We start from the raw sequence: 23,513 nt of genomic DNA, 5'->3' as shown, positions 1-23,513 counted from the left end.
TGCTCCAGACACAACATGTCTCTGGCCCCGGAGCACCTGCCCGAGCTCTTCCTGCTCACCTCCACTTGGAAAGAAATCACATTCACACACACCCTGGCCTTCCTCCTCTCCTTTGGCAATTGCTTGATTCTGTCCCCAAACAGGCACTTTTTTCCCATGCCGAGGGGACTGTGAGGGGAGGGCCTTTGTGTCCCCAACACCTTCTCTCCAGTGGGGGTGGTGGATTGAGGGAAGGTCTAGGGAGACAGCTGGGTCAAGCAGGATATAAAGATGCTTCATGAGGATGTGTGTCCGCAGCCCTGTGCACAGGGGCTGGTACCAGCAAGTGCTGGATAAGTGTCTACGGGAGGCAGGGCTGGTGGAAGAGCGGTCCTGTGCTGCTTCCAGAGAGGTCCGAGAGCATGCTTCTGTGGCACTCTTTCCCAGGAGTCTTGAGTCACATGGGGTCTGCCAGGGCAGGGGGCTGGGAGCTGTTTGCCAACTGGGAGGGACCTTTCATTATGGCCCACCCCTTCTGCTATTGGGCAACCAGCTCCATTCTGCCCTGCCACACCCCACCCCATGCCTGGTGAAAGTTCTCACCCCTTCCAGGAGGCTCCGTTTCTGCAAAAACAAAGATAAACACAGGAATCAGGCCAAGGTCACTGTGGCCTGGGAGCAGGCTGTGGGCTAAGGCCAGGGTTCAGCAGGGATCCCCCGCACACATACCCTTGGAGGGGCCTCTGGACATAGGACCCTCCCAGAGCCATTTCAGAGTAGGAAGGGCTCTGAGTAGATGGGGAAACTGAGGCCCAGGTAGGGCAGGTCTCCAGGTTTCCCAGGGGAGCAGGGTTGGGAGAACCAAACCAGCTCTCTCCCTGCCCCACATACCCTGACTCATGCTGCCTTTTCCTGGACCCCAAGCCCCTGAGGCTCCCCCAAGAGCACCCCCACCACTGCTGCACCTCACAAGGCTCAACTCGGCACTTCCTAGAGTCCTCTGCGCTTGTCTCAGGTGTGGGCCTGTACAGCCCCTCAGTGAGGTGAGCACTTTCTGGTGCTTGCCCATTTGACAGGTGGGGAAATGGAGACCAAGGGAGATTTAAGAGCCCAATACCTAGCCCTGTCCCCTGCAGCTCACTGCCTAAACTCCTGCCTCCTCCCCTCCCCACTTAGAGGATGGTCCATCCTGTTGCTTCAGCCCATGTGACAGGCTCAGATGGCAAAGAGGGGACAGACTTACCCCCAGTGGCCGGGAGGGGCTTCTCGGGAAGCCAGAGGCCGCCAAGCTAGAGAGCAGGGCCAAGATGAGGCAGGGCCACCACGCAAATGCCATCGCTGAGCACACAGGCCTGGCCTGCGCTCCTTATATGGTGAGCCTGGTGTTTTCCAAGTGGGGTCATTGACCTGCAGTGTAGGACGGGAAGAGCAGGAGGTGAGTGGCTCCCCGGGAAGCTGGGGTGTGGGTGGAGTAACAGGCCCTGGATCTGCCTGTACCAAGGGGACCCATGAGGATTGTCAACTGTCAACAGTGTTGGGACGTGGAGGCTCCCAGGGAAAGCAGATGCTGTGTGTTGGCACACGGGCCCGGGGCTCCCTGGGTGTGGGCTCACGGGGTGTAGAGTCACACTGAAAGCCAATGGCATCTCGGCACTGTTGCCTGTTACCTACACCACTGACAAGGCCTCGGGGCTGGCCTCCTGGACAGAAGCCCCCCAGGCTCCTCCAGGCAGCCAGGGCGCAAAGCCAGGCCCGTCACCCTGAGGCTCCGAACTCCATCGCTGCACTCTTTGCTCACTGTTACCCTTCTTGGGTTCTCGCACCCCAGGGACAGGACAAAGCCCAGGTCCTGCGCTCCAGCCCTCTCTGTGATCTGACTCCAACTTGCTTTTCCAAACTTACTCTGTTCCCACTGGCATGCCCTCCCCTTCTCGGCATCTCACACCTCTCTTCCTGCCAGCCCTATGTCCTGCCTCCAGAAGCCTTCCTGTCTTGTCCCCTAGCTGACCCCAGACAGCCCTGCTCCAGGCTCCCAGTCTCCGAGGGCCTGCTCCATCATTACCTTTCATGGAGGCTTGCACGGTTGGGTCCGATCGTCCGTCTGGACTCTGAGCTCCTGGAGGGCCAGGCCCTGTCACATATTCATCCCTGTGGTCCAAGGGCCTGGCCAGGGACTCAGCTGCCCTCACCTCCTGGAGAGTCATTCCCCTAAGAGTCTCCAGGGAGGCTGGAGCTCTGGCCTCCGGGACAATGGGAGCTTCGGAGGCAGAGCCCAGGCCTCTCCTGCGCCACCCCAGGGCGCTGCCAGCCCCCAGAACTTCCAGAGTGGCGGTCTTATGCCTGCCAGGCACATGCGCTTCTGAGCAAAATGACCCAGTGACCCTCCCATGGGGCCACCACTGAATGGTGTTGAGGAGGCTGCCTGAGCACATGGCAGCTAATTTATGGTGTCCTATGGCCTTGGCTAAAAGCTCCGCACCTGCCTATGAATTATATAGAGAGAGTTGTCTACTGGGATCAGAGAGAGAGCGATAAGGCAGAAAGAAGACTCCATGAGGCAGCAGAAGCTATGAGGAAGAAGTGGTTGGAAGTGGCAGGAGCCACAGAAACAGTGACGGAGAGTTGCTGAGTCGACAAGACGACGTTGGACCGGATGAAGCAACCACCGAGGGGCCACCACCCATGTGGCAGGCTGGCTGGGGTGCCCATACTCCCCAGGCCTCCGGAGTCCTTACGCACCTTTGCTGTCGGCTGGCACCAAGCTCAAGGCCGACTGGGACCCGCCTCCACTGCTGACTCCCGGGAGCAGAGAGAAGACCCCTCCCAGAGCTGCACCACCCAGCCCTGCAGCCTGGCCACCAGGTTCCTGGCTCCCAGGACATCTCGATCGTGTGGTCCTTTTCAGTGCCCATGGTCGCTGACCACTGGGTGACCGGGGGCTGGGGCAGAAGTGCTGTCCAACTGGTGTTGTCCAGTGGCTCCTCGGGGCCCTGCAGAGCTTCCCAGCCCTTTCCTCTAGGTGCCTCCTCATCCCCAACTACTTGGAGCTTGATGGGAGGGACAACTCGACATAGGACTTCTGACGCTGCTCAACAGGCACTGGAGGGACAGTTGGGCACTTGGAGGGACCCAGAGTCACACGCAAAGTTGAGAATTGGATGGAATCTAAGAGGTCTTCGGGCTCACCGCTTTTCCACTCTTCAGGAAGGCTTTGCTCAGCTCGGGCGACCAGCCGTCTGGCAGCTTCTCCCTTGAGAAGCCCAGGAGGCTCCAGACGGCGCTTGGTCTCTGAAACGTTGTTGGCCAGCCCCTGCCCGCCACCGAGGGCTCTGCATTCGCTGGGCCTGGGGCAGCCCTGGAGCTCAGCATTTGTGTGATTGATCTGGCTCCTCGTGGGCCTCCGTTGCAGTGGGAACTGGATGGAAAGCCAGAAGAGAAAAAGTAGAAACCTTTGGAAAGGAGAGGCCCATCAACCTTCACCTGAGGGCCAGCGGCTCCCCAAGGTACAGACAGGTTCACCTCCCTGCACCCTGGGACACTGCACTTTAACTGGGCCCCAAGGGCAAGCCCAGGGAAGGAGCCCTGGAGGGATCATTCCAGGTCTCAGCATGAGGAGCCGGTGGCCCACTGTTGCTAGCTCCCTGAAACCACCGCTTCTGGGGAGTGGCTGTCTCTGCCTTTGGGAAATATCCTGGCTCCCACAGCTGGAATGGCAAACCTACAGCTGGAAAGTGGAGCTGAGGGAGAAGGCCCTGGAACTACCTCCGGAAACCCCGTGCCCATGGCTGTAGCGTCCAGCAGGACTTCTCCGGGACCCCAGATCCCTGTGGATTTCATATGCTCCTTTCATACGCTCATTTTAAGTGATGCTTTGGAATATCTAGACCCAAATCCCCAAAGGCTGTGATCTGCTGCCCAGCCTGACGGGAGGATCCACACGGGGGGTTAAGCAAACAGATGCTGACACGGCTGACACCAGACAGCATGGGTTCAAATCCCAGCTCTGGCACTTAGGAGTGATTTTGGACAAGTCACCAAACCCCTGTTTCCTCGGCTGTAAATGGACGTGACACAAGCAAGTATCCCTTAGGGCTGGTGGGAGCATGCATTTAATTAACTCAACAAAGACACTTAGAACAGTGCCTGTAGAAGCTGCCAGTGTCCCGTGAGGCGAGCTGTGTGCAGGGGGCGCTCCAGGCGCTCAGAGGGCAGGGGGTCGGGCAGCTGCAGTGAATGGGGAGGCGGGCAGAGTCGGCGTAGGCCCCCTCGTGGCCTCCAGGTCTGCCGTGACCCCAGAGCCCTCTGAGCAGCAGTATCTTGGGTTGCCTCCCGGCCACCCTCCCTCCCAAAAAGCAGCCAGCCTGGGTTGGACATAGCCTCTCTTTAATGAAAGTCATGGGGACTTGACACAGTGGGTCAGCTTGACCAGGGAAGTGTGACACGGGAAGCAGGTCAGATGCTGTCCTCTGCTGCCATGGTCCCAAGAAAGGACAGGTGTGCTGGCTGGGGGCTCAGAAGATGTCAGGGACGATATAGTCAGTGTAAACACCGTCGATCAGCCCTGCCCCATTGTTGTGGACGAACCAACAGGTCACCTCAGCCCCGTGCCGGGGGTCCTTGCTGTAGTCTTTTTGCAAGCCCCTGGGGAGATACAAAAAGCTGGGGTTACCTTTTGGACCAAGCAGGGCTGCACCCCCGCCCCCAGAAGCCCGCTCCACCTATGTGACACCTGGTGCCCCGACCAATGATGGGAACACCAAAGGCAGAGATACTGGGAGAACAGCCCACCTACCTGGTGACCGTCAGCTGGTGGCTCTTCACCACCATTGTGGCATCTGTCTTTGTGGGGTCAGAGCCTGGGTGGGGGTCAGACACTTTATAATCAAAGGGGTGGAAGAATTGTCCTGGAAAGGCACATTGGAAGCAGCAGTTACCACTGGGGGGCCCTCGTACTCAGCAGGTGCTCACCGGAGGGTTAGAGAGCTGCCTGAATGTTTTTTCTTAAGGGCGTGACTATGTCTGATATGTTTTGGCATCAAAAGCCACCTTGCGTTCAGCTGCTATGAAGAAGCAGGTATATTGGCAGGTGGTTGTACCTCTTACCTTTTTGGACCAATTCCAAAAGAATCTGGCTGGGAAGAGAGGTCTGAGGGGTAGGTGCCCACAGACAGCAGGGTATGCAGGAAGCCGCAAGGAGAAGCCGTGTGGCCAATGACTCACCCCTCCCAGGAGGTCTCGGGGACCTGGTCTGTTGGGACCTTTCTGCTAACCGGATCTCTCTCCCTGTTCGCCCCCCAGGCCCACATAAGCTTTAGTTTCACCTTGTGTTTGATCATAGGCTTTCTGAGGGACAAGACCCTCGCCAGGACAAGCCCTCTTTGGAGCTCTGAGCCTTGATGGCCAAGTTGGAGGAGGGCCCTCCCTGGTGCCCAGCTACAAGTCTGACCCATGGCGAACCCACTGGCTGCCACCACACACCCCCTAGCTCTGCCCGCTAGCTCTACATACCCAGCAGCCCGTGTGTCCGTGCCGACATCCGGTGACTATCCAGCACATAGAAGCCCAGGAAGTCCTGGTGGACGAAACTCCCCTTCCACACCCGGTGCAGGACGACCTCAAAAGTGCCCCCGTCCTCCACAGACACCACCAGGTTCCTCCTCCTGTTGATGGTCACTACCACCCTGCAGGGCCGGGCGGCCATGAGGGCAGGTGCAGCTACATGGCACCCCTCTCCATTTAGCCGCCCTCATCCTCCTGGATCCAGTTCTCATGAGCTCCCCCACCCCCTCACTCCCAGATGGAAGGGTGTTACCTGCTACAAGTTGGAGGAGGGGAGGCCTTATAGTGTGCTAGGCCCTGTGCCAAGCCCTCCATACAAGCTGCATCATTCATTTCTCACTCAGATCCTATGAGGCTCAGAGAGGGTAAGGAACTTGCCCAGGGTCACACAGCTGGTAAGCAGTAAAGCCAGGACTTGGACTCCAGCCTGTCTAATATCAAAGTCTGTGTTCTTTGACTGCCACTCATCATCTGTGTCCTCCACACTGAACTCTGCCCACTTCTTCCTATAGCTCTGCCGCCGAGCATCAGCTCTGGTACTTGGCAGACTTTGGTGAATGAATGAGTGGAGGAAGGAATAAGCACAACACAAGGCATGCTCAGACAGGTGCTGAAAGAGAAACCCAGAGAACTCTGGAGTTCAGCAGAGAAGAGACGAGGTGGGTTTCAGGGAACAGGTGGTCTTTGTGCTGGGCCCAGGAGGTGAGTTGGCTTTGTTTGGTGGTGATGGGGAATGGACTGCGGGGCAAGGGCACCATGGAAGCCCAGGCATGCAGGCAGCTGGGCCTGGAGCACGGGTCCGGGAACAGAGGGAAATGGGTGGGTCCACGGGGCCCCACATGTCTGCCCAGCCCACACGGAGGTCACATGGATGTCATTCACTGACATGGCTCAGGGGACAAGGGCCCGGCAAGCTCAGGCAGCTCAGCTGGCTCTGGGGCTTCATGCCTTATCCCTCCCCACCCCTGCCCTGGCCTCCGCACCCAGGCCCTGGCCCCATCCTGGTTACTCGTGCTGCCGCAGTGAAGCCTGGTCCCTCCAGGAGAACACGGGTCCACCCGAGCCAGGATTCAGTGTAATGTTCTGAGGAGTCACTTCCAGCTGAAAGCCCGTTGCAGGGTTCGCGATCCCCAGCCGGCCAAAGTACGTGCCCTCTTGCTGCCCAGGGCTGCTGGCCTTGTTGCCAATGAGCTGCCCATTCACTGAGAAGCCTGCAGTAGGGTGAGGGGCCATCCAGGTCAGGGAGGGCCCAGCTCTCGCTAGATGCCTGCCAGCCTGCCTTTGCTCATGCTGTGCCTCCCCCCTGGGAGACACCCACACTCCACCCATGCTACGCTGGGTCTGAGGGTCTCACCTCCCAAGGGCTGGCTTTCAGGATTATCGGAGGCCACACAGCACCTCTCCCTGCCCCTCTCCTCCCACCACACTTAGCCCTTGCCTCTGGGCCATGCCAGAGGTCTTGCCACCCCAAGGATAGGACTTGGGTCTGCTCCTTCTCTGTGGCCCTAATCCCTGACACAGGAGCAGGTAACAGAGGCCTCCTATGACCTGAGCAGTCCCAAAGCCCCCTCCTTGTCCTCACTACCCCAACACAGCCTGTCTCATGCTCTGAAATTGTCATCTGAGAATTTGTTCACCTGTCTGTCTCCCTTCACTAAACTCCACAAGAACAGGGACTTCGGCTCAGTCCTGACTGCACCCGTAGGCCATAGGAGGTGCTTAGCAAACCCTTGCAGATGGCCTGACCAGACTGGGAGGGAGGGAGAGAGAGTGGCCCACGGACGGACAGGGAGTCATTCCCACCGCCTGAGCACTGCTGGGGGATGGACTCAGAGGCTCCATCAGGGAGGCGGGGCAGGATCACTACGTAACTTGCAGAACTTGGTACAAAATGAAAGTGAGGGGCCCCTTGTTCAAAAAAATGTTAAGAATTTCAAGACAACTAGAGCAGAGTATTAAACTGAGCATGGGCCCTTCTAAGCATTGGGTCACACGTCCCTGAAGCAGGTGCCATCTAGGGCCCAGGCAGGTAGATGGGAGAGAAGGAGGCAGGTTGAGCCCAGCCAGGTGACTGGGGCACACAGGCTGTGGGAAGTGGAGGCCACGGCCACTGTCCTGTCCGTGGCTGGACGCTGAGGGCAGGGGAGTCCAGGCCCCACCCTGTCTGGCAAGGGGCATGATGTCACCCATACCTGTGTCCGGGTCCTGCACCAGGCTGAGGACCACGCCGGGCTCCTCATTGATATTGAAGCACAGAGGATCCTCCTTCTGGGGCACGTGGATGAGGAAGTGGGGATCAGTGTCCACTGGGGGCATAGCATGGAGTCCGTTAGATTGGGCATCGGGCAGGCGGGCTGGGGCCGGCCAGGAGCAAGGCAGGGGTGTCCCTCAGACCCTCCCCAGGACTCACCTCCAGTCACTTGGTTTGGCAACTGCTGGATGTTGGAACTGGATCGACTCGGGGACGGCCGCAAAGCCGACAGCACGAACACTGGCGGGGAGTGAATGGCATTTAGGAGGACGGTACCCTGCCTCCCTGCAGCGGCTGGCTCCTCTTCCCAGGCCCCGCCACCCAGGCGACAGGCCTGCAGCCACAGAGCAGGAGTGGCTGCCCCTGAGGCCTCTGGGTGTGCTGACCCCCGGTCTGTCTCCCTCCATGGGGACCTGGTGGAGCTGGTGGCACAAGGGGTCGCCAGGCCCGGTCAGGGGGCTGTTCTGAGGGTCCCGGTGACAGGCAGTGAGGAAGCCTCAGGCTGTCTGGCATTTCCTCCTCAGGCAAGTAGGGGCTTTGCTCAGGACTGAGCGCACAGCCCGAGGGACAGCAACGTGGGGAGGAGAGAGGTAGAGATGTATGTCGGCGGGATGTGGCCTCTTACTCTTTTTGTGTCCCAGCATCTCTGTAGAGGACAATGACAGAGGACAGCATCACCCTCACCACCCCACCTGAGAGGCACACACCTCATTCCCCAAGGGCACCCCGGGCCCAGAGGCCACTCAGGCCTCGGCCGACCCTCCTGCTGGGGTCCCAGCCCACTCCTGGGCACTCCGCCTCCCCTCCCGCCCCGGCCGCCCGGTAGACACAGGCTCACACAGAGGCCCGGAGGGAGGCTGCACAGGGGCTCCCCAGGCACACAGGGGGCAGCAGCTAGTTCATGGTGAAGGGATGGAGGATGTGGAGCCGGGAGCCCCGTGCCTGGTGGCTGGAGCACGAGCTGCTTGCCCAGCCACTGGAAGCCCCTCCTGAAAACCAACTTGATTTAGAAACTCACCCAAGGGCAGAGAATCTGGAAGGGAGAGAAGGGGAAGAGAATTAAAGCCCCGGAGGTTTTTGGCCCTCAGAATCTTCCCTAGACCCACAGCCCGCCCCTTTACAGAGCACATACCCTCAGGGGGCTTGTCGATGACGGGCTCCAGGCCGTCCTCGTCTGTCATGCCCCTGATGGTCATGGAGGTCAGCGGGGTCACGAACTGGTAGGCCAGCGACATCTGCAGGGCCTTGGCCGTCACGTCGGCCTTCTCCTTCCCCTCTAACCTCATCCTGAGAGACACAACACCTGCTCCAAGCCCCGCAGCCTGGACGACAGCAGACTCGCACTCCCTGGCCGTTTTTTGCTCATTTGTTCACTCACTCACTCATTCAGCAAACACGTGTGGGGCACCTGCAGTGCTCCTGTCCCATGGTTGCCTTCAAGGACCTCATGATTTAAAGCCTTCGCATGGGGAAAACCTGGAGATGTGGTAGGGCTGAGGGATGTGTCTCAGAAAGATACAGAGAATTAAACCTCTGTGAGATTCTGGGCAAGTGGTCTAGCTTCTCTGTGCCTCAGCGTGCTCATCTGTGAAATGGGGATAATGAGGGAACTGCCCTGTGGGTTGTGGGGATGAACCGAGCGTGTCTGGACACAGCAGTCCCATGGAAAGGGCAGCCTCCCCTTGCCTGGCCGCTCAGCAGGGGCAAACCGTGGCCCACCCACACTGTTGACTAACTGGTTGATATTAACCCAGTGAGCAAAGCCGAAGGCCATGAATCTGACCTGCTCCCAACCTCGAAGGCCCAGATGCACCCCTTCTCCGTTCACCTCATTGGTCCAGAGGCCCCGGTGTCCACCCCCCGGCACGGGTCCTACCGCTTGGCCAGCAGCTCCTGGATGGTGAGGTAGGCCCAGAGGCGTTCCACGTGGTTCTCCAGCATGTGGCCCCGCTCCTGGAGCAGTTTCTTCATCTCCTCCTCATCCACCAGGCAGGTCGTCTTGAATTCTCGGCCCTCCTGGGGGTCACGATGGGGAGAGGGGCTGAGCACCATGAGGAGCACAACCACTGGCCGGCGCTCCAGGCTCCCAGGGGCCCCACACCTGTGCCCGGTCTCTGTGTTTCGTCCACCTCACTGCCCTTCCCCGAGCCTGCTCTCTTCACCCTCACTCAGACCTTCATCCCACAAACGCTTGCTGAGCACTCTCAGTGGGGCAAACTGGCCTCGGCTCTGGGGATCCCAGGGATGGGAGGAGCAGGCCCTGCCCCCCTGAAGTTACTCTCTCTGGGGGCTGCCATCAAGCAGCCAGCTGTTTCCACCATGTTCCACTCCTCCAAAGGCCCACCACATCCCCGCACGCAAATGCTGCTCTCTCCCAAGCCTCAGGAGCTGGGACTCGCCCGCGGAGGGTGTCTCATGCACCGGGCACTGCGCAACATAGTGCGGAGAGTCTTTCATTCGCTCTGCACAACTCTCCAGTGCAATATCACCCCGTGCTACAGAGAGGGAAACTGAGGCCCAGAGAGCTGGACCTATCAGCTCAAGGTCACCCAGGGTGGAGCCAGGGTCCAGCTCAGCTTTCTTTACTCAAAGTCTCGGTTCTGAACCTTTGACCACACAGCAAGGTGTGACTACACAGCCTGTGGTCGGGGTCCGGGTCCCACACGCCTGTGACCCCCGCGGTGTGCACACGCACACACATGCTGCTCTGTGGCACAAAGCTGGGTGCACGTGAAGTGTTCAGGAAAAGGTTGCCAGGTGACAGAGAAGACACTGGTCTCTTACTCTCTCATGCCTTGCGGGGGAATGATGTAAGGAATATCAGGTGATCCATTTTTGGTCAAGGGACTACATCTACAACCAAGGCGGCCTTGGTCCCACTCCAGCCCCTCGCCAGGCTGCCTGCATGCGGGAATGCTCAGGCCTGGGGGAGAGGGGGTGGCACAGTGCACGGGTGGGGACACTTCTCTGACAAAAGAGAGGCCTGGGGCAAGGGGAACAGGGGTGGAGAACAGGTGTGGTGGTTTTGGAGCCTCTGGGTGCTGCCTGATCTTTCCCCCCTCCGCAGCCCACTGTTTACCCCACGGGCCAACACGTCAGCCTTGAAAGTGCCCAGTTTGTGGTCTTCGATGCGCCCGGCCACCACGATCTCCGAGCCTTCGTAGTACTGTTTATGGTGGTGCTGGGTCAGGGCTGAGACGGTGTCCCGGGGGTAGAGCAGCGCCACGTCCACCAGGAGGGGGTTGGCTACCTGGTTGTAGAAACCCTGTAGGCGGAGGTGGGGCACAACCTCAGAGCTGATGGGTCCCCGTGGGCACCCAATGGGAGACCCGCTCACAGAGTGGGGTGTTGGGATCCCCACTCTGCAGATGGAATTGCAGGCTCATAGGTCTTAAGGAACTGGTTTGAGATCACACAGCTGATTCAAACCGCACTCAAGAGCTTTATCTGCTCCTCTGGGTATCCACGTGGGCTCCCCAATGGCTCGCCTGCCATTGACGGTGCGCTGTGGGGTGAAGGGGGTGGGAGGAGACCTGTAGCTGCTGGGTGGCGTCATGGTCCTCATAAATTCTCTGGGCCTGTCCGTTGTTCTCCATGGACATGATCTCCAGGAAGTTCAAGTCCACGTTGTGGCCAAAGCCCAAGTTGTAGAGCGGGAACCTGCCCCGGATGGCGCTGTGGACGTTCTTGAGGATTTGGGAACGGTCTGTCACCCCTGCAGCCACACACCCAGGCAGGGCCAGGATACTGAATCACAGGCATGTAGGGCACAAGGGGCCTTTGGGGCACACTCTCTGGGGGCCAGGCCTCCTGTCTCAGACCCCCGCCTATCTCCTGTCCCCACCAGCATCTTGAGGCAACATCTCTTGCTGGCTCAGTGGGCGACTACAAAAGACAGGATTCCACTCTAAACCCTCCCATAGGTCATTGCCATGGCCTGTGAGGCCCTGCCAACCTTCCCACCCTTGTTCCACCTCGTCTGCACAGGCCTGCTGTTTTCAGGCAGGCCCTGCCATTGTGCACACCTTTTTTTTTTTTTTTTTGCTCAAGCTACTCCTGCTGCCAGACATCCCTTCCTGCTTTCCTTTTCTTCCTTCCAGCCTGAGCTCATGGGTCACCTCCTCCAGGAGGCCTCCTGGGACCCTGCCTGGGCCAGATGCCCCTGATCCTATAGCCTCCTGGCACCCTGTTCTTTCAGGGCCCTCCACAGAGGGACTGCTCCTGGGTCTGGCACCCCAGTGGACCCTGTGCTCCTTAAGGACAGAGGCGAACCTTGTTCTCTTGGTATCTCTTCTTGGTCCCTAGTCCTATGCTGGGCACACAGTTGGTGCTGAATACCTAGTTCATTAAACTCAACCTGGGAATCCTGCCTATCGTCTTGGGATCTGAGTAACCCTGTGTCATACAGATACTTCCCCAGGTACCCAGCTCAGCATAGAAGTATGCCTTGTAACTCCTGAATTCTGTCTTTAGATCAGACAGGCTTGACTTTGCCCCGAGCCTTTCTGCACCCCCTGTAGCATCTCCAGTGGCTGGATTTCCAAGCACAGCTCGAACGCCTTCCGTAACAAAGAGATCACCACCTCCCAGCCCAGGCCTTGAGGTGCTTACCCTCTGTGGGCTCGCCGTCTGTCAGCATGATGAGAATGGAGGCATGGTTGCTGAGTTTGGGGAGGCTCCCATGAGCTTGGTTCAAGATCTCGATTCCCCGGAGCAAACCTCCATTCAGGTTTGTGGCTGCAAAGGAAGGAAAGTAGGCCAGTGTATGCCCTCATTCCAAGAGGGCAGAGGCGACGCCAGAGTGACTCAAGACCCCTGCCCTTACCCCCAGCCAGGAAGAAACGCCGCACGAAGTCTTGAGCCGCTCGAAGATTGGTGGGGGATGCCTGCACCAGCGAGCCCCTCCATGATTGCACTTCAGACCCAAAGAGGACCAGGTCGAAATAGTCCCCTGGCCGCATGTCCCCCAGGATTTTAAGGAGCGCCTCCTTGGTCTGTAATGACAGGACAGTCGGTGGAGGGACATGGCCCCAGGAGAGTGTCTCCTGTCGGCTCCAGATACGCATTTGAGAGATCCACAGGGCAGAGGCACACAGTGGACAAGTGGGAGGGGATGGACAGGACAGACAGGTGGTGTCAGGAGAGGAGTGTCCTGTGGAGCCCCGGGGGTGGATGAGGGGACAGAGAAGGCAAGGGGAGCCCGCATGGGGAGAAGAAATGACCAGGAGCTCAAACAGGGCAGAGTCAAGAAAGAGTGTCTAAAACTCGGCTGGTGGAGCCATGGCTCTCAGAGCATCGTGGGCAGTGGGCTGTCCCTGCTGCCAGACACCTCCCCAGGGACAGCCATGATCGCCCCTGGCACGTTCCATGTACCCCCCATCGCTAGACCCACGACCCCGCAAGCATCCCACTGTGCTACTGAGGAGAAGGGGATCCACCTGCCTCGGCGGTACTGTGAGAACGGGGCTGATGCCAGAGCCCCCGACTGCTGGGAAGAGCAGAAATCCGAAACCCAGACTCTGGTGACAACACCAGTGTGGGGTGGGGGCTGGGGCTGGAGAAGCTCCTTCTGGGGGACTTGCTTAGAGCCGCAGTTTACCTGTTTCACTTTCTGGCCTTCCATGGAGGTGCTAATGTCAATCACAAACACCACGTTCTTGTTCAGGTTCGTCAGGTTTTGGGGAGCGAAGAAGTGGGCAAAGTGGTTATTGGCAACCTGAAACACAAGGGAACAAGTAAGGCCCTTGTCACAAGCACCCCCTGCCTGGGCCTCTGAGTCTGGGACTGGAAGCTTCGGGCTCACCAGGAGGTCGCAGAGTTGGTCTCGATTGACATCGTAGGTCACCTTGAAGTCCCCATTCAGCAAGGATGTGGAGCACGTGGGGCAGGATTGCTGCTGACCCACAGTAGGGCGGAAGAGCACGTGACCCTGGAAAGGCGGAGGGTGTGAGCACACACCTATAAGGTGGTAGGAGAGAAGACCTGTTTCTTCGCGTATATGCTTCTGAAACATTGGGCTTTTCTACAACAAGTGTTGCCACTTTGGGTACAAAATAAAAGCGGTATGAGAACAAGAGACATCGGTCAACTCAAACTGTGGAGTAAAGAAGCAAGGCTACAACACTGTGCTGGAAAACAGAACCCACCCCCTTCGCCCCCCGCCACTGTAGACAAAGAACAGAGGCTGGGAGGAAGGACCCAGGGTGGAAGCTGGAAGCTAAGATCTGGTTCGACTTGGTGTTGGTGCTCAGGGAATTAGGGATGGGTTTTACTCAATACTTTTCTAGACTTGTAACTTTTTGTTTTTTCCTTAAATACTTTTTAATTTTTACTTTTCATTTATTTGTTTGTTATAAAAGTAAGATATACTCATCAAAACCCCCTCCAAAACTTGAAAAGGATGGTTAGGAAGACACAGACCCACCCCTTGGTCTCCTACTAAAAGCAAGCATGTTTGCTAATACTCCGGGTATCCTACTTTGTTTAAAAAAGAACCCCTCCAAAACTGTAAGAAACATTTCCTTTACGTGAATTATGATGGAGTCACTACCAAAGGGAAGTGGGAACTAAAGGGTTTGTTCCTGGCTCCAGTCGAGAGCAAACTAGGAAGCAGGGCACTGGCTGGGTATTACCCACTCATATGCCACAATCCGCCAGGACCAGGGGAAGGGGCAAGCAGGGGACTTCAGGAATTCCTGCAAACGGGAGGTGCGTGGCAAGTGGTAAGTGGCGAGGTAGACCAAAGCCTTCCCAAACTGAGTTCTGTTTCCTAGAGCCCCGGAGCTTGCGATCCTAACTGCAACAGCATCTGAGATTTCTTCATGTGCCCTTTATTTCCCTGAATGCTTTCCCATGGGTGTGACACAGCAAAGAGGAAACTGAGGCTCAAGCAAGTCAGCAGCTCACCCCAAACCATGCAAACCAGCGTGGGTGCTTCCCCAGCCTCGGCACGCAGGCTTTTGCTAAGTTGCTCTGAGAACCAGGGGTACCGAGTTCCCTGGGATACCTACCATGAAATGCCTATGTCCCTCACTAGGGCAGCCTGCAGCCCCTGCCTGGTTCCCAGGCCAAACCTGGACACTCCATGAGGGGTTGAGCCAGGCTGAGAAGTCCCAAGGGCCTGCCACCACTCCAGCCATCCCACACACCTGTTTCCCTGAGAAGGACTTCTTGATGAGTTGGCTTTCCAGTTCCTTGGGGAGGAAGGAAGCCTGGGCATCCAGCTTGCTGATCCCCCGAGGCTCAAAGATGTCCACGTCGATCTGCATCATTGAAGCCCCCAGGCTCCCATTGAGTCCACCATCAAGACTCAGCCAAGAGCCAACTTATGTCCTGGCCACCCACTGTGTGCAGTACCCACCCAGCCATCAGCACAGGGCCTGGCATGTTGTAGGCACTCCAAAAACATAGGCCAAATGAAGGTGTGCAAGCCTGGGCCCCTCAATTTGGCCACCATTGAAGTGCCAGTGACAGTCACAGCCCCTTCGGCTGCCCGGGCTTTCTGGTCTACCAACTACTGGGACATTCAATATCTCTCGTGATCCTTGTGGCAGCTCTGGGACATGCAAGCAGCCCCATTTAACAGATGAGCAAGCCAAGGCTCAGAAAGGAGGGGGAGGCTGGTAGCTCCCTGCCCACAAAGAGCCCACTAGAGACCGCCCAAGGAGTCAGTCCCCTTCCCGTGTGCTCAGGCCTGGGACGCCACCTTGTGTGCCCTGAGCCAGGGCTCGGAGCCACGGTGAGAGAGAGGCAGGAGCCCTGTTCCCAAGATGGCTCCCCTGCAAATGGTCACCTGCAATCTACCTCGAAATGATGCACCAGCTGCTTGGGCTTGACTTTGATGACAATGTCGTACTGCTTGAGTTTTCGCTTCAGCACCTCCTCATAGGTCAGCCGGAATGTGGCCTTGCTCCGGGGCCCGATGGTGAGGTGGATGGTGAATCGCTCCATTGCTCTCCCCGAGGCCCTGGACATACCGCCATTGGCCACAACAGAACAGACAAATGGTGAGTGACATGTGGGTCCTTGTCACCTAAAGCATGGCCCTCAGAATCAATTTCTCTTACATTCATGCTACTCCCGGGTCTCTTGGCCCTTCACCCTTGTCTTAATTGGATGGTCAGGGTCAAGGTCAGGGCCCAAGGACAGGGCCCCCTTCTCCCAGAGGCTGGTCTGAGAGGTAGGCAGGTCGGCACCAGCCCTGTCCAGCTCACCTGTACTGGCATTTGGGTTCAGGCAGCTTGCTCACTTCCCATCAGCCTGGGGCTGTTCCCCAGCCAAGGCCACCTTGCCGCCCTCAGGTCCATCCTGGCTGGGGAGGGCGGCACCAGAGACCGGGGCAGTAGGGCCCAGAACTCACCTGACAAGGCCGGCATTCTCTCCAGAGATGGCAGCTTTCCGGTACTGCTTCCACGCGGACACTTTGTCCTTTATGTTCCCGATGAATGCGTTTCCATCTGCTGTGCTACAGAGAGGAAGAAGCCCTCAGGGGAAGTGCCCCTGCCCCTGACCACTAAGGTCCTTCATAGCTGAGATCCTCCCAGCCCAGACCTGGAGAAGGCCTGGTCCTGGTGAACACTCATGGGAGGCACCTCCTGCCACCTCCCACTGCCCACAGAGTTTTTCGGGGTTCCCACGGCAGTGAGGGGGGCAGCCATGGCCACAGAATCCAACAAGAGATCTCGGGTGCGGGCCTTGCTCCTTGGGCCCTCTGCTGAAAACATACTGTCAGAGGCCCCACTTTGCTCTCCAAGATGGGAGCCCAGAACAGACCCAAGCGGCTTGACCATCCCCTCCGAGCTGGTGCTGGCCTATGGCACTTTTGGAAAGAAGGAGATGGTCTGCACTGTCCAGCCACCCAGAGCCATGGCTTGGGGCTGGGTCTGATGAATGGACAGCTCTGGGTGTGGGAGTCAGGCAGGCACGCACATGGCAAAGTCACTGATGAAGGCCGTCTTGGGGATTTCCACATCGAAGGCCACTTCCTTGGCTTCATCGGCACTGTTGACCACTTGGCTGGTGATGACATAGTGAGCAAAGCGAGAGGTGACTTTGCAGTTGACTTTCAAACTCCGGATGGTCACGCCGTCGACGGCCTAGAGTGAGATGTGACGGGGCTGTGGCTGGGAGGGGGGCCTCTGAACCAGTGAGAGACCCCTGTGTTGTGTGGGGGCTCAGCACCCAGCTCAGAAGCCAGGTGCCCAAAGAACAGACCAGCCCTTCTGGGAAGACCCACTCTAGCCTCTCTGTCGGAGACCGCACAGTGGGGCGTGCAAACCCCCATTTCTGGGAAATGGAGTCCCTCTGCCCAGGGCGCTGATAGAAGGGCACCCCTTGAAGCATGAGGGAAAACAGGCTGTAATATGGCCCCACCACAGACCCCTTTGCAGAGACTCTCACTCACTGTGTCCACGGTCTGTTGCTTCTGTAAAACAAAACCGGGACAAGTGTGAGTGGGAATGTGCAGCGGACCATAGCTTATCTGCTAAGGGGTGGGAGTGGGACACAGTCTGTGTCCTCTACCCCTCAGCCTCACCTCCCCCTCGCTGCTTGGACATCACCTCTCTGGTCAGTGGTGGTCAAGGTGGGTGGGGGTGGCCCCGGGCTCTGGGGTGAGGGTCTTGTGTCCCTCCTGGGCCCATCCTGGCCCAGCTGTCTGTTTCTGGCCTGAGGGTTTACCCACATACCTTGCTGACTTTGGGCCTGCCTGTGGGTGAACCCTGAGTGGGCATGGCCTGCAGGACGAGGAGGGAGGCCAGGTACACGCACAGTAGCGCCCGCAGCCCCATGGTGCCGTCCATGGTCTCAAGGCTCCGGCTGCCTCGTCGCTTCGCTCAGACCGTTAATCAATAAAGTGCTAGATAAACATGGATTAAACATTAGACAAGGTGAAGGCAAATATTACAATTGGGGGGATCAAAATTTAACAGTGAAATCTTTCTCCTTGGGGGGATTCCCAGCTGTGTAAACTCCTGACCAGACTCAGACGGAGCCCCTTTGTATGGAGCCGCACTCAGCTGACATGAAGGGTGAAGACCCCGATGGCTCATCTTATCCTGGGTCTGGCACAGGCAACACCAGTAATATGGTGACATGCGTCAAGAAGCCACAGTTAAAAGTGGACTTCTGAAGTTCGTTAGATGTTACTTTGAAAATTCTTTAAGTATCAGCAAACTTTTCACAGTTACAGTCTGGCCAGGGTGGCAGATAGTACAGCTTCCCAAGTGTCTGCCCACGCCCATGTCTCTAGCCACACCAACCCTAGCAGTGGTTCTGCCAGAGGCCGTCTGGCCAGTCCTGGGGATGCTTAATGGGCGACCTGTGCTTTCGGACAGTTACTTCATCTCTCTGGACCTTCACATCCAGATTTGGAAAGAACAGAAGTAAGCCTCATCGCTCCTCCACCTGGGCAGGGATGCCTGGCCAGTAAAGAGGAGGCAAAGATGAATAGTGTGTTTTCGTAATGGAGGGCTGAGTACGTGCCACGCATCGATCTAAGCCCTTTGCTGTCTCCTTTTATCCTCACGGTGTCCCTGGGACATTGGTCCCACAGCAGACGACAGGTCTTCAAACCCAGATCTTTCAGACTCCAAAGCCCAAGCCTATCAGGTACTGACAGAAATGCCCTCTGCATCATTAGGAAGAAAGGAGATGCAGAGTTGAAAACCCCAGGGACCACTTTGGGACCTTCAATTTCTTAATTTTTCTGCCCAAACTCTCCCTGTCTCCCACAAGCCACAGCACACAGGGCAGACATGGCCCTGGTCAATCCACACCATGGCCCTGGGTGGGATGTGCTGGCTGCCGTGACCCTGTTGGGGTGAGGGGGCCCAGAGGCCATTTTGATCTCTGTTTGCTTGTCTCGGACTTTGTCTCTCAGAACAGCTTCTGGGAAAAAGTTTATCATATCCAGGCCAGAATGACCTTCTGGTCTGTTTTCTGGCCTTTGTGGAAAATGAGATGGGTCAACATGAAATTGCATTTGAGGTTCTGTTGATTTCCTGCACAAGTATCAACCTAGCCCTTGGTGGGTTAGGCATGGTGCCAAGCTCCAGGACACAATAATGACCTCGAGTACCTTGCTGTATTCAGTGAGTGATGCATTGGGAAAAAGAGCCAGAGGACTCAAAAGAAGCCCAGTGAGTGTCAGGAGTGTCAGAAGCTAAAGAGGAGCACGAAGGAGCTGTAGTAACCTGGGAGAGGCATAGTTCACTCCCATAGGGCTTAGGGGAAGCCTCCTGGAGGAGGTGCCTGGGAAACAGAGCAGCCCTTGGGCAGGGGGAGGAGGAAGGACAGGGAGAGAAAGTGGGTGAGTAGGTGTGAAGCATGCTTGCAGAAGGTGCAGTTGTCTGCACCTTGCGTCATGGAAGCAGGACCTGATGAAGAGGGTGGTGAAGGAGGCTCAGAAGTGGTTTGAGACCAGCCTGGCATAGAGGTCTGAAAGGGTCCCATCTTTTAGGTGGAAAACACTAAAGATCTTTTGAGCAGGGATGTGGTAAGATCGAGACTGGACTGTTGGGAGATGGCCAGCACCAAGCTTGGTCCATAGAACTACATTTGTCTGGCTTGTGGGGAGGAGAGAGGGTATGGGGAGAGTTAATAGTGACTAGTGCGTGGCCATCTTCTCAACATCTTTTGTGTCCTACCTCATGTACTGCTCACAACTAACCCCCAAGAGATGGGTACTGTTACTGCTCCCATGTTACAGATGAAGAGGAGAGGTGACTCGCCCAGTCACCACTGAGCCCAAGCCACCCTCATCTCTCATCTACATGGCTGCTCCCCTTACTTCCACCCTACTCCTTCAGTGTACTCTCTGGCAGCAACCAGAGCCATCATTTAAAAATGTTGATCTGCTTGAGACCTTTCCCTGTCTTACACATTTCCGGGTCCTGAGTGGTCTGCCCCCACTGACCCCTCGTTCTCACCCAGCCATGCCCCCCCTCCTTGAGTCTCTCAGCTTCAACCATACAGACTTTTTTTCCAATCTATGTAGGCAGATGCTTTCTCACTCATTCATTCATCAGCCCCACTTCATCCTCCATTCACACCTGCTGTGTGCCGCCAACCCCATGTCAACTGCTGGGGTTGGGGTCTTGAAGTAGACAGGGCTGGCCCAGTGCTGAGTTCAGACTCAGAACTGCGGAGGTGAAGTCACAAAATAAGTCCGTTGAGCCTTAGCATATGATGCTCCCTTTGCCTGAAGAAGTTTTCCTTCAAACTTCAGTTCAAGGAATGATTGCTTAGCACTACTTCCCCTGGCTGACCAGGCTGGACCTGATGACCTTTCAGCATGACATTGACCTTAGTTGGCAATGATAACATATTAGCACACTTCTTCGATTAATGATCACCTCTCTCTTCAACTGTAAGCCCTACAGGGACAGGACTTTGTCTGTCTTATTCACTTTGTGCCTCCAGGGCAGGGCCTTGCACCATGCATGCCCATACTAAACGTCTGCAGAGTGAATGATAGGTTTGAAGAAGAGCAAGTTGGAGGAGGTAAAAAGTGGAGAGAAGATTCCCTCAAACATGAGGGAATCATGAGAAGTCAAAAGAACAGGAGTTGGACCAGGAGTTTGCACCAGGAGAACCAGAAAAGTTCTAGAAACCAAGAAAGGAGAGGACTCACCAGAGGGGCAGAGGCTACTGAGGGTAAGAGGGATAGATGAAGACTAAGAAAGGCATCTAGGGAATCTGAGTCATTTTCCAGGAAGCTTTCTTGAGGGCACGTGGGGCCAAGTAAATACAGGGGTTTTAGGAGTGAGCGAGCCATAAGCCTTCTAGAATGTTGTTTTGAGTGCTGACCAATGAAAGACAAAATTGCAAGCTGCAAAATAAAATATGTGCATTTATTTGGGGTCTTAGGGATTGCAGTCCGGGAGACACAGATTCCACCAAAATTAAAAAAAAAATCAACTCTGGAGAGACAAAGTTCAGAGTTTTTAAAGAAGAAAGAGGGCATTTACATAAGTTGTTTTGAACAAAATGTGATTGTTCCTGGTATAGCTTTAGTTATACTAATCTATATGTGATTGATTGCCAGGGCTAGTGTTGGGCAGAAAGTCCATTTATGTCCATTTTACCATGTAGCAGATGCCTTGGCTTTTAACTGAGTTCAGCAAAAATTCTGAGAATTTGAGACAGAAGACACACATAAACTCCATTTCCTCAACATCCTCAATGTCCTCCTGGCTCCATTTTAAAGAACCCTGTTAGCAATGCTGACTCTGTTAGCATGAGTTTCTTAACTTCCCAGAGACTCAATTTCCTTAACTGTAAAATGAGGATGATAATAGTACCAGCTTCACAGGGTTGATGTAAGTATTAAAGATGCTAATGTACTTGTCTCTAAGAGGGGAATGGGGATTAACTGGAAAAAGCATGAATTAACTTTCTGGGGGCAATAGTATTAAAAAAAGAAACAAGCCCCAGATGGAGTCACCAACACCCAATAGGAAACCAAGACTTATTATAGTTTCAACCAAACCCAAGAATGTGACCTTCTAACAGTCAATCTGAAATTTCCTGATCAGCACTAGTGAGACAAGCTGTACAATTAAAAACCCTGCCATTCTCTTCCCCACAAAAAAGAAGATGCCCTGGCCTGAAACTTTCAGTAATAGCTGAAAGTTATTTCTTCTCTTTCTTTTTCTTTTCTTTTTTTTCCCAGTAATAATTTCCTTTCCTTGCCTTCCTTCCAGTAAAAACTTTCCATTTTGAACAACTCCTTAGAGTATCCCTCTACTTGCTAGACAGAATGCTGCCCGATTCATGAATCACTTAATAAAGTCAATCAGATCTTCAAATTTACTTGGTTGAATTTCTGTTCTTTAACATTTCCCATTCTCAACAGGGGTGATATTGCCCCCAACTGGGCAAAAAATTGTTCTTGGATGTAGACAAATCTTACATTTCAAAGGGATGGATTTCTCGTCCTTGAGAAAGACACTCCTGGATCTTAGGAGATAACACACGTATCTATCTAATAGAGACATAGGAAGGATTTACAATTGTGAGGTCTTTTAGGTAAATGCTCTAGGAAAGGGAAAGAAAATGTCGGTTGGATCAAATAATAAACTCTTCGGCAGCTTTGAGCTTTCACACACGGGTCTTTTAAGGAGGGTCCTCCTACGGACACTACCTTAAGCTGTTAAAAACCATGCTAGAATTTGGTCAAGTCACAGTGCAGGGGTTTGGATAGTTATGAGAGTACTTTGCATTTCTTAATGCACAAGCTGAAGCTTTTAGGGGTGAAGTGTACTGATATCTTCAGTTGCTTTTGAAATGCGTAAAAAATAAGATGGATTGCTAGATGCATACATTAACCATTGTGTGATAAAGCAAATGTAACAAATGTTACTTGTAGAATCTAGTCTGTCATCCCTCGATTAGAATGGGAGCCTCAGGAAGAGAGGAACTCTGTCGGTTTGGCACATGGTAGGCGGTTAATAAAATTATTTGTAAAACGAACGGCGAATATTTTCAAAAAGCGCTTAGGTCAAGTATGTGCTCAATACGTGGAAGCTTCTATTAGTTTATTGTTCCCGGCAACCCGGAAGTTCTCGGCGGTGGAACTGAGGCAGAAGGCGCGCGCGCCAGGACCAGCGGAGTCGCTCTGGCCGCCCTGAGCTTGGACTCTATGGCGGATCCTCCTGGATGGCGGAACCGCTCTGGCCGCCTGGCGCTTCGGCTCTGTGGTGGGTGCTTCCGGGCCGCGGGAGCATGCGCGGGGCTGCGCTGGCCGGGATCGCTATGGCAGCGGCGTCGCTGTGGGCCCAGCCTCCGAGCTCGCGTAGGGGCCCGACAGTCTCAGCAGCCGCCAGCACAGCGGCCTCTTGGGCATGAGCGGGGTCTCCTGCCGCGGCCCGCGACCCTGGCCGCCGCTGCCGCCGCATCACAGCTTTGGGCCGGCGCCGGGAACATGCCCCTGGCCGCCTACTGCTACCTGCGGGTCGTGGGCAGGGGCAGCTACGGGGAGGTGACGCTCGTGAGGCACCGTCGGGACGGCAGGCAGGTCGGCGGGGTTGGGGCCCGGCAGGGGGTGGAGGGCAGGCAGCTATATGCCGAGGCCGCAGTCCAAAGGCTAGGCTGCGGGTGGTCTGTAGGGGACTCACTTCGGATGTCACTTCTTCAGGGAAACCGTCCCATACCACCAAGAGTAGGCCAGGCCTTACTGTAAGACGCGCCCCACACTCCCTGTAGTTCTCCTTGATAGTATTAATTGTTGTGCTTGATCTACACACCTCCTCCACTCTTGACAATTCCGTGAGATCATTCATTCCCACAATCTAACACAGCGCCTGGCAGGTATTACTCTTTGAAGGGCCCCGTACATCTGACCTGGAGACTGTTGGACTCACTTAAAATTCATCATCTTCCCGCCAAACCTTTCATGGTCCCCATTTCAGTGAGTAGGACCACACACCATCCACTTGCCCCAGCTGGACATATCCAGGTGTCATTCTTGATACACACCACTGCCCCCATTCATTTGTCCACTAAGCCAGCAGGCCTCTTCTCTATCTCCACTGGTACCGCCCCAATCCAGGACATCATAATCTTTAGCTGAGCTGTGGCCGTGGCTTCCACTGATCCTCGCTCTTCAATCCATCACTTTCATTGCCATCTCAGTGATCCTTCTAAAACTTACAGCTAATGTTGTCACTCCTTTCTTTAGAGCACTTTATCCCATGACCCTCAGGATGAGCCAGTTCTCTAAAAT

General features: G+C 55.7%; 3 protein-coding genes across 9 annotated transcripts in view; 2 read left to right on the top strand and 1 right to left on the bottom strand.

Annotated features, from left to right (window-relative positions):
• Positions 1-23,513, top strand: part of ITIH4 (inter-alpha-trypsin inhibitor heavy chain 4) — a 121,204-nt gene that overhangs the window by 15,890 nt on the left and 81,801 nt on the right. The gene's annotated exons all lie outside the window — the stretch shown is intronic.
• Positions 4,346-17,636, bottom strand: ITIH1 (inter-alpha-trypsin inhibitor heavy chain 1). 2 transcript variants are annotated; one of them, XM_006743965.3, is made up of 22 exons: positions 17,476-17,635; positions 17,193-17,213; positions 16,718-16,884; positions 16,149-16,253; positions 15,593-15,755; positions 14,938-15,051; positions 13,593-13,718; positions 13,389-13,505; positions 12,615-12,783; positions 12,401-12,526; positions 11,323-11,504; positions 10,869-11,054; positions 9,666-9,805; positions 8,922-9,076; positions 8,808-8,822; positions 8,415-8,435; positions 7,949-8,029; positions 7,731-7,844; positions 6,548-6,749; positions 5,488-5,660; positions 4,772-4,883; positions 4,346-4,620 (listed from the first exon to the last, which is right to left on the bottom strand). In XM_006743965.3, the coding sequence occupies exons 1-22, from the start codon at positions 17,587-17,589 to the stop codon at positions 4,491-4,493; spliced, it is 2,733 nt and encodes a 910-aa protein (XP_006744028.1). In that variant the 5' UTR covers positions 17,590-17,635; the 3' UTR covers positions 4,346-4,490. The 2 variants fall into 2 exon arrangements, with proteins under 2 accessions (XP_006744028.1, XP_081675027.1); XM_081818901.1 differs by lacking the exon at positions 17,193-17,213 and having other exon boundaries at positions 17,476-17,636.
• The window catches only part of NEK4 (NIMA related kinase 4), a 32,616-nt gene continuing 31,614 nt past the window's right edge, over positions 22,512-23,513 (top strand). For 2 of the 5 annotated variants that reach the window (XR_014145023.1, XM_081818885.1), the window contains exon 1: positions 22,512-22,805. Coding sequence is in view for 4 of the 5 variants with exons in the window: in XM_081818885.1 (XP_081675011.1) it covers positions 22,713-22,805 (93 nt within the window). In the remaining variant the exon portion in view is untranslated. The remainder of the gene's footprint in view (positions 22,806-23,513) is intronic. The other 3 variants (XM_081818891.1, XM_081818868.1, XM_081818876.1) reach the window with 2 other exon arrangements.

Source organism: Leptonychotes weddellii, chromosome 1 (genome assembly GCF_054177405.1).
Source record: "Leptonychotes weddellii isolate Sample4059 chromosome 1, ASM5417740v2, whole genome shotgun sequence".
NCBI classification, from domain to species: domain Eukaryota; kingdom Metazoa; phylum Chordata; class Mammalia; order Carnivora; family Phocidae; genus Leptonychotes; species Leptonychotes weddellii.
This window is presented reverse-complemented; position numbering and strand designations above follow the sequence as displayed.